The 17,049-nt window shown below is 46.7% G+C and overlaps 1 protein-coding gene across 3 annotated transcripts in view; it reads left to right on the top strand.

The window, feature by feature from the left end:
* MAML3 (mastermind like transcriptional coactivator 3) overlaps nt 1-17,049 on the top strand; it is a 620,107-nt gene that overhangs the window by 186,647 nt on the left and 416,411 nt on the right. For 2 of the 3 annotated variants that reach the window (XM_028491705.2, XM_024126645.3), the window contains exon 1: nt 9,533-10,790. The exons of the other annotated variant lie outside the window; for it this stretch is intronic. In XM_028491705.2, coding sequence (XP_028347506.1) covers nt 10,317-10,790 — 474 coding nt within the window. In that variant the 5' untranslated portion in view covers nt 9,533-10,316. Of the gene's footprint in view, nt 1-9,532; nt 10,791-17,049 lie in introns of those variants that run through there. 3 annotated transcript variants of the gene reach the window in all.

Genomic DNA, 17,049 nt, shown 5'->3' with positions numbered 1-17,049 from the left:
CCTGAGGTATTACAGGCTTTTTCCTTCTCCCAAGCTGAAGATTTTCTTTAACAGAGAATTGGCAGGAGGGGATGCAGGAGAAATGAAAAGCGTGGCAGCCAAAGCTGAGACCTTTGTTTTAAATCTCACAGGCGCTAACTAATACCCTGATCCTAAAATGGTCACATTTCACATTCAGTGATTTTCTGGCCTCCCCCAAAAGCCAACGTATAACCAGAGGCATGACTGGACCAAGGTATGTGGATGCCTGGATAGGTTAATCATTTGGTGGACCTTGAAATCACTTTGTTTGGCATTTACTCAAAGAAGAAACTGGGGGTAGCAGAAGAGGTTCCATCCTTAGTAGCTGTTCCCCCTCTGTAGTCCCAAACTTGTATACCCCACTCAGTAAGACAAAACCCTTGTGGTACCAGGACATACCCTTCTTAGCAGGCAGATTATCCACTGTCTACCTTTGCGTGACTCTAGGGTCTCGCAAACCCCACCCCACCACTACACCAGGCAGATGAGGCTAGCATGCCTTCTAAACATGCACAGTGCTCCCCCAATGTATTTCTAGACAATATGGTTTTCTCCACTTCAGCGCACACTTAGTTGGGTCGTCCTTATACCTGCCCAGCTCAGAGAAAAGAAGAGAAATTTGAGGAAGCTGACATTAACAAGTGGATCACTAAATTTTGGAGCCAAAGTTAACCAATTCCAAGCCAATGTGAACCAGAATTTGGTGACATCAAGAACAGTGAGATGATAATATGTGTGTGATGGAGGACGAAGACTGGGTTGGGGAGAGAAGGAGAGTTTGCCAGCAAAACTAGATGAAACATAAAAATTTTTCAAACACTTTTTTAGCTGTGGAACCCTTTCTTCAAAGGCAATCTTACTCCAATTTGAGTTGAGTTGAAGAACAGCCAAGAACCAACCAACTCCTCTACGGGCCATGCCCAGCCCCTGAGGCCCCTCCCAGGGAATTCTTAGGGCTCAGCGTGGCTTAAAAACTGCTGACCTAGACTGTCTACTAGAGTGACAGTGAAGAATGCACTTTGCTCAAAGACAAACTGATGTTGCTTAGGCTTTGTTCCAGTGTTAAAAAGGGAGCGTTCAGCTGAGGAACAGGCAAGATTAAACCATTAAGCAGATAGCTTTGGGCGATTTTTCATCAGACAATGAAAGTGATGCTTTGTATACTTAAACAGTTGTATCTTATTATTTTTTACCTTTTGAATGGCATGTGTAGAACGGTAAACCTTCCCTTAATATTGACTGTCATTCTAACTAAGCTTAGGTTAATTTTTTTTTCCAATCCCCTTCTCACAGGTTTTGCCTTAACTGTGACAAACCCATTCCTATGACTCCCTCAAACTCTGGTCAATCAAGAGCTAACTACAGTTATGTTAGCCTGTTGTATGATTTGTCTTTCCTTCTCTCCACGAGATTATTAAGCTCCCCTGGGGAGGAAAATGTTTCTGTTCAAGTATGCATCCCTTGCACCTAACATAGGACTTGTCAATAGTCAATAAATATTTGCTGGATGGGTGACAACAGCAGCAACAGAAGGGCTCCAAGACACCACCACCACCACCAACAAAACACAAAGCTGAATTCAGACAGGTGCATAAGACAGAGGCTTTGGAGTTGATTTGGATACAAGTTATGTAAACTCTTTAAGCCTTCATTTTCTCATCTGTAAAATGGGGATAATAAGATGGTGGAGTTACATCTTTCTCAGGCGTGTAGTTGTAATCACCTTAAAACCCTTACACCATCCATGAAGTGAAATAAATATACATGGTGTATTACATTCCTCTACTGATTCTGAGCAGCTTCCCTCCCTCCCTTTTTCATTTCTGAGCACAGAAGAAAGAGATGGAATATACATATACACACAAAACTGAGAGCATGTAGTTGAATTCATGTTAGAGCACATTTGAGCCAATTCTAGTTTACATACCTCCTAGGGTTGTTGGGATTATTAAGTTGGTTAACACAGGAAAAGCCTTGCCTAATATCTGACCATGGCCATGGGTGTACAATAAACATGAGCCATTCCCCTTGCTGACAGACAGCTGATGCTCTGAGAGAATCTGTAAGAGGCTGGCTCCACTCCATTTGCCTTTCTTGCACACCTGCACCTCTCTAAGCCAATTTATAGACTACCTCAAACCCCTGAGAAACAGCATTGTGAAAAAATAAGCCACACCTGACTGTGATTTTCTTATACTGCATTCAAATAGTTTCTACAGAATGGTAGTGCAGTCTTCCTCTCCTCGGGACTACTGTGCAGGACTGGTCACAACTCCCTTTCCCATTCTGTAATTTTGCTAAAGTGAACCGTTCACTCTCTCATTCACTCACGCTCCCTAACACAGTTTCGGAGCTCTGTCATGGCCAGGCCCTGTGTTAGGTCCAAAGGCCAGCAGAACACAAGCGAGAGATAGACAAGTAGACAGACAATTATAATATAATGCGATAGTATAAGTGCCAAGACAGAGAACTGCACATCATTTTCAGAGCACCAAGAAGGTGACTAACCCAGAGTTGGGGCTGAGGAAAGCCTGGCCAAAGACAGCCTTCTGGAAGAACTTCTCCTTAGCTGAAACCCTCCTAAGCATTGCAGCAAGAGCCTTCTGTTAAAATGAGACCTGGGTAAACGTCAGTGATCTTAATTTCATAGAAATGTAGACCCTTAAAATTAGAAGGAACCTTAGGGACCTTCTTCTGATGGCATGTTTCTTCAATAGTGTGTGTGCTCTGGGGGTCAGACAGCCTGGGTTCAAGTTCAGACTCTGCCACTGTTTATCTCTGGTTTGGGGAAAGTTCCTTAAGCTTTCTGTGCCTCAGTTTCTTCACCAGTGAAGTGGGGGCCTAATAACAGAACCTGCAATAGAGCAAGTTTTCAGTGACTGTTGACCATTAAAATTATATCCTAGGCTATTGATGATCACCAGTAAATGTCTACTACAAAAACGTACAATTTTTCAGTTCTTTGATTATTTGTTAAATAATTGTTGTTGAAGTTAACAATTTGGCTGCTGATAGGTCTCAATAAATAAGAGATTTTATAAATATTTTCCCCAAATTTCAGAGGTCTTCCACGTCTTACATGGAAGCCAGACCTTGTTCAAGGCAGATGCCTTGTTATCTCAAACTACTTAGCACTGGGAATAGAGGTACATGTGAAATAGAACGAAAGGCTTTTAAAAAATTTGTCTGCCATGGACTTTAGATAACTTTCTCCTAATAACCATAAAACTATCATATACATATTAAAATACATGAACAAGAAAATAAACCCCATTAATTCACATTCCTCTCAAATTTATGACCTGGTCTAGAGCTAAGTAAACCCTTTTGTAATTAAAAAGTGAAAATTAATCACATAAGCAGGGTCTTTTTTGTTTTTTTGGCTGAGTTGGGTCTGTTGCTGGGCGCGGGTGGGCTTTCTCTAGTTGTGGCGAGCAGGGGCTACTCTTCGTTGTGGTGTGCAGGCTTCTCCTTGCGGTGGCTTCACTTGTTGCAGAGCACGGGCTCTAGGCGCACAGGCTTCAGTAGTTGCAGCACGCAGGCTCAGTAGTTGTGGCGAATGGGTTTAGTTGCTCTGCGGCACGTGGGATCTTCCCGGACCAGGGATTGAACGCGTGTCCCTTGCATTGGCAGGTGAATTCTTAACCACTGCGCCACCAGGGAAGTCCGTGTAAACAGGGTCTTGTTAGGAATATTTAAATACTTAAGGAAACAAACTTTTTTTTTTTTTTTTTTGCGGTACGCGGGCCTCTCACTGCTGTGGCCTCTCCCGTCGCGGAGCACAGGCTCCGGACGCGCAGGCTCAGCGGCCATGGCTCACGGGCCCAGCCGCTCCACGGCATGTGGGATCTTCCCGGACCGGGGCACGAACCTGTGTCCCCTGCATCGGCAGGCGGGCTCTCAACCACTGTGCCACAGGGGAAGCCCGGAAACAAACTTTTGAAACACCCCTTGTCCATGGGGATGTCACCTACATACAATTGGTTTACTAAGTAGAAGGAGCTCATTAAAGTAGCTCTAAGAGGCCAGTAATTGTTAGACTAGACAGAGTGCATGCCTCAAAAGTTATAAAACTCTAAATCTTTAAAGATATTACATAGTTAAGATTTTCAGTTAAATAACTACTGACCTTTTCCCCTAATAAGGAGGTTTTATTATACAGAGATAGACATTAACATGACACTCAAGGTACTAATGCTGAAAATGTCTAGTCAAATTCCCCCTTCTGGGATTTTTGACTCTGTGTTGCTGCTTCCCTACTGCTTAAAGGTCAGAATTCAACACATCCTAAGGTTAGGGAAGGGTCTTGAACCCTGGGTGCTAGTGATTCTGGCAAAGCAGATGGTAAGGGGAGTGTGGTCTTTGTCACGGACTACCTGCCCAGGCAACTGTGAACTTAAGTAGATTTACAACTGCCTTCGATATTTACTCTCCTACACAGAGCTTTCTAGAGTGTGTTTCATTCTGTGGGAGATAACAGGACTTTGGCACCGCTAGGCTAAACAAAGTTAAACATGCTTTGTTGAAAGATTTCTTGCGGCCTTCACTGTGGTAATGAATCTTGGAGAGAGAGATGCAGTACAGATCATCTCCTAAACTTACTTGACTCAGAAACCTTTCTGGTGAAACATCTTATAGGACCAGGTTCTTCAGAACACGCTCTAGAAGACAGTGTACTAATACATCTGCTGCATTGCCAAAGTACAAAGTGTAATCAGCTTGAATCCTTTCAATGGTAGCCTGGTCCCAAGGATATAGTCTAGACTTCTGGATGGCCTGGCACGGTCTGGCTCTCGCTTTTCTCCCAGCCTCGGACTCATTTCTCATCACACCCTCTCACACTCATGCTCCTGTGAGAGGAAACGAGTGTGGATTTGCTGAAACAACAGGTCTCAGAGCCTTGCTTCACTCTTTCCTAGCTCCCCACTTCGTACCCCCGACCAGCCTTAGCTTGGCTCATGTCTACCCAGTTTTGAGCATGGGTTCTGGAGAAGCCTGCTTAGACCTCCAAACATGCACTTGAGGCCTCTTTTACGTGTTCCCATACCCACTTCATATTGGTCCCATATTCGTCCCTGCACCTACCGCCCTGAGTCTAGTTGGCCATCATTGAGGTTGGGACTGTGTTCTTCCTTTTTTTCTCTTTATTGAAGTATAGTTGATTTACAATATTGTGTTAGTTTCATTTGTACAGCAAAGTGATTCAGTTATACATATATATGTATATATCTATATTCTTTTTTTCAGTTCTTTTCATTATAGTTTATTACAAGATATTGAATGTAGTCCCTGTGCTATATACAATAGGTCCTTGTGTTTGCCTATTTTATATGTGGTTACTGTGCATCTGTTAATCTCATACTCCCAATTTATCCTTCCCCTCTCCTGCCCCTTTGGTAACCATAAGTTTGCTTTCTACAATAAGTTTGTTTTCTCTCTGTGAGTCTTTGTATTGTAAATAAGTTCATTTGTACTGTTTTTTAGATTCCACATAAAAGTGATATATTATGATATTTGTCTCTCTCTGTCTGACTTACTTCACTTAGCATGATCATCTCCAGGTCCATAGGGACTGTGTTCTATACAATGTCATGCTGTAATCCCAGCGCCTACTACAGTGCCTGGCACACAGCAGGCCGTAACTATATTTGTGGAATTACTGACGTGATAGCTCTCGTTAGATGGTTGAGGGCACACCCCACTGCTGCTAGTAATTCAGGACTGCCTGGGCCCACTCTGTGGGCACATATAAAGGTTTGCTTACCCGTAGGTGGGCAGCAGGGGGTTCCTATTCTCCCTTGGTCACCAAATATTCTTTAGGGGACAATTAGGAAGCCAGTGCTATTGATCCATATTAATAGGGCTGCAGAAGTGGCACATACACTGGAGTTTCTACACAGAGACCTCTTTCTTGACTCTGAGACACTGAGCCCTATCAGATGGACATGGGAGGATGACGCAGAGTTGACCTAAAGAACAGGGAATCTGGTTCAACTTCTTAGAACTGCCAGCTTTGGCTTAGAGACAGAGCCTCAGGACAACCTGGCACAGGTACTTCTTCATCCAGCCCTTCTTCTCTTTGGCATCCAGGGAGATATCATCAAAGTCTCGGGATACAACCATGTAATTTCTTTCTCGTCACTGCTATGGCATCTCAGATTTCTTTGCCATTCTAGAGCAATAGCACTCATGATGTGTCCATAGCTCCCATCTTGAAGTTTGGCTTTGTAGCAGGCTCACATAAAAGATAAAGATGGTCGTGATACCAGAGTGCTTGGTAGGGAGAAGGGACTAAAATCGCTTCCCCAGAACATGGACTTCTCTATGACTTTCAAGGAGCACTTTACGATGGTGACCAGCAAAGCTGGCAACCTTATAAGAAGATATCATGAGAATCCAGAAGTAGCCAGTATAAAAGCCTTTGCTTCTTCTAAAGTCACTGGAGTAGAGGAACATCTCTAATTCAGGGTAACTTGCCTATGTTGCTCAAGACTTAAGTCTTGTTCACTTCCTGCTTTTCTCTTCTAATCGTCCTGCACAGTTAGGATGGGGTTTCCGACCTCAAGTGTGTCACAGTGGAAGACTTACTGCACAGGTCAATTTCCTCAAAGACTCGCACACGCCCCCCGCGCCCCCATTCGCCATCACACAGCTTCACAGTCCTTCTTTTCCCCACATTTCGGTCTTGGAGCTCATGGCTGCCGCTCCCACTATCTTGATGAGATACAAGATTGGTGCCTTGTGTGTGTGTGTGTGTGTGTGTGTGTGTGTACGTACATATACCCATGAACAGTCAGCCAGCCTTTGTGTGTGTGTTGTAGTCCTCTCATGCACTAAACTCGGGCAGCAGACTATACTGTGGTTGTGCAAGAGTAGCTCCACTTGTCTTTGGGGAGCTCTGGGGTAAAGCCACAAAATGTGCTCCTCTACCTGCTCATCCCCCAAAGGGAAGGATGCAAAGTCTTGTGTAGTTTTGGCTTCCCTTCATCATAGGAGAGGTAAACAGCTCAATGGGAATGCATGTTGCTGCTATCGTTGGAATTTTGTTTTTCAGAATGACAAACTCTCAGTGAAAAGTTAAATTCTGAGGCATAGGAAGAAAGCTAGAATTAGAACCCAGGTCTCCAGACTAAAGACTCAATGCTCAAGACCCTCAAACTTGCTGCCTCTGTAAATCAAATTGCAATCTTGTATGGGTGATATAGGTGCCACGGGGTAGAAGGAGGGGTAAGAATTAGACTCCAGTGCAGAGAGAGGAGAGTGAATGCAGAGTCATAGCTTCCTCTTGCAGTGAAGCCATATGTTTCCGGAATTAACAGAGATATTATTTAGTGAACATGTGCAATAGACAAAGGCCACTTCGTGATGCCTTTTTTTCTTTTTTTAATCTTTTTATTTACTTATTTTTTTATATATTTTATTTTTGGCTGTGTTGGGTCTTCGTTTCTGTGCGAGGGCCTTCTCCAGTTGCGGCAAGCGGGGGCCACTCTTCATCGCGGTGCGCGGGCCTCTTCACTATCGCGGCCTCTCGTTGCGGAGAGGAGGCTCCAGACGCGCAGGCTCAATAATTGTGGCTCACGGGCCCAGCCGCTCCGCGGCATGTGGGATCCTCGCAGACCAGGCTCCCAGAACACGTGTCCCCTGCATTAGCAGGCAGATTCTCAACCACTGCGCCACCAGGGAAGCCCCGTGATGTCTTTTTCTTATAATTTTCTCTATGTTTTTAGAATCAGAACTGACTTTTTGCTATAGAACTCAGTTTAATTTCCTAACAGACTTGAAGGAGGGGCAGTTAGTTATGATACACAAAGTTGTATGGTAACTAACTAGCCCTCTGAAAAAGTATGGCAACTTCAGTGAAAGATACTCTTTCACATTGGTTTCACTGCTTAGAGGTAACCTCACACCATGCCAATCAAGATTTTGCTGCCCATTTTACCAGATAATTCAATGGATGTTAAAGATATAGTTCACCATATAGACCTGATTAATTGAAGAAAAATATAGCTTCTTATTGCTGACACTATGAGGTTAGAAATAGCATCCTATGCTAATCTGCAATGCCAAGAAATGAAGATGGTTTAAATCAGATCTCATGACTAATGCATGAGATCCGAAGTTCTTTTATTCCTGGCTATTTTAGAAAACTGAGGTGTATTTTTACCCAAAAAACTAATTCTATAAGATATATTGAGATAATACAAAATGCCTTATTATTAACAGCTCACAATCAAGATTTGTGTCCTAATGATCACAGAAACAGTTTCTCCATTTTAATTTTTTCAAAATTATGTATTTGCAGTGGGTTAAGTCCAGATTCAAGGATATTATATTTGATCCTTAGTTGTTGTTAGTGGGTTTTTTTTTTTTTTTTTGATACTATCTGGGGAGATGACAGAAAGTTTAGATTACTTTCTGTGGTTGTTCTTCCATTTTAATTGGACTTATTGTGAATTCATTTAAACAGAAGGAAATATATCTAGCAATAAAGTATGCCTGTCATATTTGCTTGTTTTTTGGTTATGACAAACTGAAATACTGTGTTTTCCCGATAGTTCTAATCCATGAAATCTGCAATCTTTCCACTTGATTTACGAAGGACCCTTAATTACTGCTGTCATTAGCACCTAGTGTTCAAAACAGTCTGTTAAAATGTACTGTCGGTCTCACCTCCAAGTCCCTGCTTGCTTTATTTTAATTTAAGGGTAAGTAAAACAATAATTGCCCTAATAGCAACAATCATTGTGTACAGGGAATTAAATAATATTCCAAGTTTTTTGTTGCCTATTTCTTTTTGTTCATAATTTGGCATTTGTGTGTTAAGACTGGCCTAGAGTTTGAACAAGTGTCCACAAGCAGGGTTACTACTAGCGAGGACTTATTACCTGGGTTTTAAAAACAAGCCACTCATTTGTCTTTTTCTTTCCACATGGAGAGGGATAACAGACAACTGCTGCGAAGCTTCAATGTTTCTGCCTGGTCATGCACAGTTCTGCAATATAATGTATAAATGTATAACAACAACTTGGGATCACTTGATACCTCGTTTGGAATAAGGAAATTAAATCCAGCCAGGCGCGTCCCCACGGTCGCCCGCGCGCACACACATACACACAGGCGCGCGCGCGGACACACACACACACACACACACGCACGCGCGCGCGCGCGCGCGTCAAAAGTTGATTCATTCCCGAGATCCCCCAGAATCTTTCTTTTTCTCTTTTCTGGCAGCGCCGGCTTCCCAGTCCCGGTGGCAGTGAGGTTGGGGGTGTGGGAGGGGCGGGGAGGACGAGCGGAGGGAGGCGGGAGCCGGGTGCCGGTGCGCGCCGCGCCCGCTCCTGCCGGCGGAGAGTCCGCGCCGGGTTTTGCGCCGTGTCCCCGGGCTTGTCTCACGGCCTCCAGCCGCCGCCGCTGCCGTGTTTACTGAGCTCGCGCGTCCTGATATCACTCCGCTGGCATGGAGGAGGAGGAGGAGGTGGAGGAGCGAGAGGAGGAGGAGGAGGCGGCGGCGGCGGCGAGCAGTTGATCATTGTGATGGTGGCAGGAGCAGCGGCGGCAGCGGCAGCCCAGCCGAGCGTTAGGGGCTGCTCTCCGCGCGGCGTTTTGCAAAGGACTTCACCGATCTACTTTTGCAGTCGCCTCGGACTGTCCATGTGTTTACTTCCCCCAGCCCGAGGATTCGATATCTAGGTTCCTGTGAAATGCAACTGAGCAGCCAAAGTACTTTGAGAACACGGGGCGGCATAAACACCAAAACTTTTTTTGTGGAAGGAAAATGCAATAAGCAAGCTTGCCGTTTTCCGATGCGGTGTGGAGTGAGTGTGTGTCGCGCGTGTCCGCACTGGAGGCATATGCTTGTGTGTGTACATGGGGTGTGTTTTTCGGTACGTAGGGAGAAAACGCTTGCCAACCACCGGAAATCTCCTGGAATTTATTAGAAAATAATGGATTATAAAAAGAAGGCAGGCGAAGAACGGATCTTCCCTTGAGTTGCAACCCGATTTGCTGCTGGCTCAGTTTGTTGTGATTCTTTTTGTTGATAGGTGTCTGATGGTATTCTGATAACACCCCCCTTTTTTCCCCTCGAGCTTTACAGTTTAAAAAAAGGAAACAACAAAAAACCACCCCAAAATCTCTCCCCCTTTTTTTCGCCCGGTCGGGATCGCTGCTTCCATCCATGTGCTTGCGTCTCCCCCGCGTTCCACTTAAACTATTTTAATCCTTGGACCCAAGGAGGAGGCTGATAGGGGGTGGATAAAAAAAGTTCTTCCAAAATAGTGTGCCCGGGGAGCAGGATGGGGGATTTCGCAGCCCCCGCTGCTGCCGCGAATGGCAGTAGTATTTGCATCAGCAGTAGCCTGAGCAGCAGCCTCGGCGGGGCCGGGATCGCTGTGAATAACACTCCCAATAGTACTCCCGCTGCTCCGACTAGCAATCACCCCGCTGGCGGCGGCGGCGGCGGCGGCGGCTCCGGCGGCCCCGGCGGCGGCTCGGCGGCCGTCCCCAAGCACAGCACGGTGGTGGAGCGGCTCCGCCAGCGCATCGAGGGCTGCCGGCGGCACCACGTCAACTGCGAGAACAGGTACCAGCAGGCTCAGGTGGAGCAGCTGGAGCTGGAGCGCCGGGACACCGTGAGCCTCTACCAGCGGACCCTGGAGCAGAGGGCCAAGAAATCGGGCGCCGGCACGGGCAAGCAACAGCACCAGAGCAAAGCCCAGCAAGATGCGGAGGCTGCCTCGGCGGAGCAGAGGAGCCACACGCTGATCATGGTGAGGGCGCGCGCGTGGAGGGGGGGCGTGGAGCTTGTTACACGGGGGCACAGGTATCTGACTTGCACGGCGGGCGAAGTGGGCTGAAGCCGAAGGGTTAACGTCAACTTTCGTGAGGCGAAAGCTGCCGTCGCCGCTACCTGTTAATCTGTCAGGGTTGTCAGATTTGGGGAAGAGGGGGCGAGAGGGGGAGAAGCCAGGCACGACTGCGAGGGACGGAGGGAGCCTGGAGGAGCGTCGGAGTGAGAGGCACTGGAAAAGTTTTCCTCCCTCTCCCTTTCCTCGATACCGATTTGAAAGAGTGAACCCAGAGTTGAAACCTCGCTCCTCCTCTTCACCGCTCCCCAGCCCACCCCTCGCCTGGCCGCCTGGGCTCCCCAGACCGGTCCCCCTTCGCCCACCCCTCTCAGCACGTCCGCCGAGTGCAGGGAGAAATTGATGCTGTCGCAGATCCTGGGCGGGCACCAGGCGGCCCTCGAACCTGGGGGGAGGAGGAGGAGGAGGAGGAAGGGAGATGCTCTCGCCTCCTCTCCCCAGCTCACCCTCTTTGGGCTGAGAAAGTCTGAGAGTTTTGTGAATGAACTTTGAGGTGGGTGAGAAGCAAGCGAAGGTGGCTGCGCGCGCGCGCGCACGAGAGCGCGCGCGGATGCGGGGCGCGGATGCGCTCCCTCGCAGCTCGAGACCTCGGGCCGGCCCGGCAGGTGGAGCGGCTCTGAGGGTCACGGCACTCGCCGGGGCGGGAGGGGAGAGCGACGCCCTGGGCTTGCGCGGAGAGTCCCCGCCACGCAACTTCGCCGGGGATTCTCTCCCCTCCTCCTCTTAAACTTGCTTGCACACAGCTTTCTCCGCTGCTCTCCCGCCCCGCTCCCCGCCAACTTTCCGAGCCAGTCTGATAAGCCCGGAGGAGTGGAAGGTAGCGGGGAGGTGAAAGAGGCTTAAATGGCTGGGTGGGTGGGTTGGAGGTAGGAGGAGCAGCCAATGGCTTAACTTCTCCAGGAGGAAGGGGCAGTTCCCACCACCTAACCCTGAGGGTAGAATCCTTTCTCCTATCTCCACTCTCCGGTTCTTTTGCTTTCCTTTCGTGTGGCGGGGCGGGGGGGAGCCGGAAGCTTGAGAAAGGTGTCTGCAGCCCCCTCCGCCGCCGCACGGCCCGGATTTGGGCTGCGCGCGTGTGCGCAGTGGGGCGGGCGGTGGGAATCCGGGAGCGTAGCGGGGCCGCGCGCCTTCTCGCGTTTCCCTGCAGACCGCACCTCGATCGGCGGCGCGGGAGGCCCTCTCGTTGTGCGGCTTATAAATCGCGCACGTCCCCGGTCTGGGGGTCGTCGGCGTCGGACGTGGTGCGGGCGCGGGCTTTCGCTGGGCGTTCCGTGACAAAGAGCCGGCTTGGGGGAGGGGAAGAGGAGAGGCCGCCGCGCTCACTCCCCACCCTCCCCACCTCCCCCCACCCCACCTCCCCCCACCCCGCACGTGAAGAGGAACAATTTGTTTATCTTGGGCTTCAAAAATCCTTCCCTCCTCCTTGCTCTCCGAGGCCGCCCAGCCCCTCCTCCCTCCCCTCCCTCCCCCCCTCCCTCCTCGGCGCGATCCTGCCCAGTCCCGCCGGCAGCACCTTCCCTCCTCCTCCTCTTCCTCGCCCCCCCCACAACCGTACTCCTTTTCCTCCTCCCACCTTCCTCGAGCCCGCCTTCCCCCTCCCTTGTGGAACGCGGCCTGGGGGAGGGAGCGGGAGGCGCTTTGTCCGCCTCGCGGCCCGGCTAGCCCCGGAGGCCGCCCGGCTGGGAGGGGCGCTGCGCCCCGAGGCCCTGCCCCTCCCCCGCGGCCGCCCCCGCCCCGCTGGCCCGCGCTCCCCCCCACCACCCCCAGCCGCCGAGCTAGCCCGGAGCGCGAAGAAGAGGCGTACTCGGTGGGGAGGAAGAACGACGGTCACAGAGTCAGAGAGGGAGGTTCTCGCTTTACAAACAGGAAGCCGAAAACCAGACACACTGTAGCTTTTCTGATTGTACCCGGAGGCGGGGTCGGACCTGCATCTTGAGTGTATCTCGCATGCCTTGCTGGTACCTGTTTCTCTCCGGGTCCGCGCAGTCTCCTATTCCCCGCCCCCCCCCCCCCCGTTCGCGCTCTGCCACCGATGGGGGAGACTCACTTCGTGAACCTAAGACTCAAGTAGTATTTGAAAGGCGCTGAGAATATCGTCGTTGCCTGCTCCACGCCCTCTTTTCCTGTGTTTGTACGCCCCACACGCTCGGATTGCGTAGGAATGGGCTTCTTTTCGGGAGGCTCCAAAAATCTCAGTCCCACGGCCTCTCTCCCGACCTTTGGGGATGGAGGACTGTTGTGGCGTTACCTCGCCAACTGAGCAGCGCTGGAACAAAAAGCCGGTGCCCGGTCGCTTTTGATCGCGGGCGAGAGCAGTAGAGTTTGCGGCCGGAAAGTTTTAGCGTTTGGGTTGTGTTCTCTCGAGGGTGCCATATCTGCCCTGGGAGGGGTAGTGGGGGCACTCCGGGTGCGCGCGCCTAGGTTATGATACACCCGCAGGTGGGAGCAAACCCAGGGTCCTGAAGTTACCTGGAAGGAGGTAGCAAGCCCAAGCCAGAGCTTACTTTTGAAAATGAAAAAAGGTAGTGCTTACTTTAAAGTGGATGAGACCGAAACAGTAAATTTCATGGTGAATCCCAGTTCAGCAAGTTAACAGACTTGAAAAATGATTGCCTGAAAATAACATTTTTCTATCAATTTTGTGGCAGTAATTTAGCCTATCGATTAGACCGATGTACAGGAGTATGTTCTAACTTTAACTGTATTTCACATATGCATCACCCGTTGATGTAAGTGGTCCAAGTATGTGTGATGAGTGTAATGAAAATAAACAGCCTTAAACCTTAAGCAAAGAGTTGCATGTAAATTCTAAGTACCACAAAAAAGAAAGGAAAAAAGTTAACATCCTCCTCTACAAGTTATTTTTCCTTTAAAAATAGTTTAAAATTGTACATTCGTCCCTGAAATGAAAGAGTATTTTAACTTAGCCTGTGTGTGAGATAAAATCTTGAGAACAGGTTGCAAAAAACCATGTTAATCTTCCTTTTTTTGAATTAGCTGCTGGATTTTAGTTGGGCTCTGGGAGGGGGGCGGGGCACAGAGCAATTATAATTAGTTCTCAGATTGAGCTATTTGGAAACCCCTAAAGAAAAGCCATAATCAACCAGAGGCAAATAATAATGATGGTGATGATAAAAATAAAGATGAATAGGATTCTTTTCTGTTTTATTGCTATTGTTTACCTTCTGAGGGCCAGTATGTCCAAAGTACTAAATATTGATTAGTTCTCTTTCTGCTTGGCTTGGATTAAGAAGGCAGTCTAATCAAGGCTTTACCTCTTTTGATTTGTTTTCTTATACATTTACAAGCATAGGCATGAAAAGCAAACAAGCAAACCAGAAGCCGGGTGGGTGAGGTGAAATAGAAATCTTCCTTTGGCTCCAGGCTGCTGGGAGGGGCCTCGGTTTTGTGTGGGTCCATAATAGCCCTGTTAGAGAGTGGATAGCCCAGGCCTGGGTTGGAAGCTACATTACTTCAGGTGAAAGGTAGTTTCTGGACATGTAGTCAAATGACTCTCCCTGCACACACTTTCTTTATTCAGAAGGGTCTCCCCCTCCTCCCCCTCCACAAGAGTTGTTGGTGAGAACTATTGATTTCACCTGTTAGAGAATTTCATTGAAAAGGTGTCTTCTAAAATAGTTTTAATTTGTGGTAGCAGAATGAGACATTGTTCATTTTCTGTACTTAAACCTGAAGTCCTGGTTAAAGTTTTAAGATAAATTCCAACTGACAAGTTCATTCTCAAGCCAAAGATAGAGTGGCTTGACAAAGGTGTAATCATTCAGGCATACCAAAAAGCATGACAATGCAGTCTTCAGAATTTCAAAATGGTGGTAGTCTTACTTGACCTGGATAAATTCCATGTTTTCATAAGCTTTCTACTTCATAGGGCCATCATAACTTTCAGAGTGTGCTTAATTTATACACAGCTTAAAGACTGTATAAATCCATGTGATTCCTGCTCTGAAGAGTTTATCACATAAAATTCATTTGATAATAAGCATATTAAACGCTGAGTATTAGAGAAAACTGCAACCTATCCAAAATGTTCTCATCTACTCGATCCAGGAAATGTCAACATACTAGTCCAGGGCTAAAACTCCGTATAAATGAATCCGGTTTCCCATTTCTTACCCTGTTGAAGGTAAACTACTGGCTTTGTATCTAGGTCTTTTGGCAAGCTTGTAATGTCAAACCATTTCTAAATCTTTCCTATGAACCTTTTCTTGGGCTTATCCTGCTCTGCTTTCCTGGGTGATAGGATTGATAGTGTCCCTTGAAAAACCTTCCGTAGTCCACACAGGGTGTGCCTTAAGTTTGTGAAAAACTTTTTGAAATTTCATTTCCCTGTGCTTCACAAGTGTTTGTCTTTTAATTCTCAAGAAGCATTGAACAAAAGAAAAGCTGCAGTACGTGTTTAATTGTGTTATGTATGTACTTTAGTTGTGGTACATTTTATTTAGTAATGGGTAGCCAACGATCAGAAAAGTAGAGGCATAGTTAGTTAATCATTCATCATAATCTACAAAATGCTCTTCAGGCTGAGTTCCTTTCCCAGGCAAAGCTGAGTTTTCAGGCAGATGGCATGTTTGATACTTTCTATCCAGTCGCATTAGAATCATAAGGGCAAGCTTTAGAATCTTTGGAGGTTTTCTGCCACTTGATAGGAGGAAAATGAGCAGTCCCCGGACAAGGTGTACTGACATTTCTGTAAGAAGGATGAGGATTTTAAACCTTAAAATGGAGTTACGTAGAGTTATTTTCTAAATACCTCTCTGAGACCAATATAGCCAACTGTTGTTAAAAAGGTTTCCTGACAAGGTTTTTCCACTTGGTTGAGATAAGAATGGGGGAATCTCTCCCTCTCTCTCATTTGTGCTGCTACTATAGGAGGAATCTAGTATGATAAGCCATTCTGCACACTACGTAGTGGTTCTTGGATATGTCTGAAGTACTTAGGGTTTATTTAGTGTCGCTTACAGAGTTTTACTTGTAATCAGTGCTCCATGTGTATTCATTAACACTTCTGTACTACATTCTTGAGCTTAAGATGGCTAACTTCTGTCCTCTTTCCACATTACCCATCATAGAGAACTGTGAAATAAATCAGACATCAGAGTGTCGTAAAAAGGAACATATTTGAAACTCAGTCCCAAGATTTTCATAGTATCTGCCTTTTAATTCTCCAAAATAGCTTTGCATTTTTCACTCTATTATTCAGAGGCTGATTATCGAGTTTTCAGATCCAGCTGTTTGCCTTGTTTTTCTTTCCACCTTCTGCCACCAACCTTTTGGTCTTTTCACTGATCTTTAGCACTTTTACCAAAGAGTGGGAAGAAGCAATGAGAAGAGAAATTTAATTTTGGTGCTTCCTCCTCTATAACTAATGAAACAATTGGATAAGATACCAATTATTTTGGAATAATTATGGGTTTGATTCAGTATACCATTTACTCTTCATTAGTGAAAATCATAGAGAATAGACTGGATTTTTAAATGTCATTCATTCATTCAATGATTCTGGTACATAGTCCGTAGTGCTTCGTGGAAGTGAAAAAGCTAAATCACACTCTTGCATCCAGGACTTTGACAGCGTAGTATGTTCTTTTTAGATTTTCAGTCTTATTTAAGCTAGGTTTAAGGGAAGAACAGGTGTTTGTTTTTTAATCAGCATTAGACTTGATGCCAGTGACTTCTCAACAGTTTCAGGCTGAGTTATTCCCCTTTCCTGTGACATTTTCAGTAAAATAGTATACTTACTTTCGTGTTGTTTCAAACTAATTTGACATTGCAGAAGAAGCTGATTTACAGATGTCTGCGCCAAAGTTATTGGATCCTCCAAATCAAATTTTCATTTAAAAAATACAGCATGCTTTTCAGACAGACACATTCAAAAATTCACTATTCATGTTTGTGAGATGGAAATGGAGCGTTTGGAAAATCAGCTATCACCAAAAACTTAGGGAAAAAAAAACAACCTTTTTTTGTTGTTTAACAAAGTTTAAAGAACTAAAGGAATAAGACTGGATTAAAAAAAAAAAAAAAAAAAAAAAATCACTCAGAAGGGGCTTCCCCGGTGGCTCAGTGGTTGAGAGTCTGCCTGCCGATGCAGGGGACACGGGTTCGTGCCCCGGTCCGGGAAGATCCCACATGCCGCGGAGCA

Source organism: Physeter macrocephalus, chromosome 7 (genome assembly GCF_002837175.3).
Source record: "Physeter macrocephalus isolate SW-GA chromosome 7, ASM283717v5, whole genome shotgun sequence".
Classification (NCBI taxonomy): domain Eukaryota; kingdom Metazoa; phylum Chordata; class Mammalia; order Artiodactyla; family Physeteridae; genus Physeter; species Physeter macrocephalus.
This window is presented reverse-complemented; position numbering and strand designations above follow the sequence as displayed.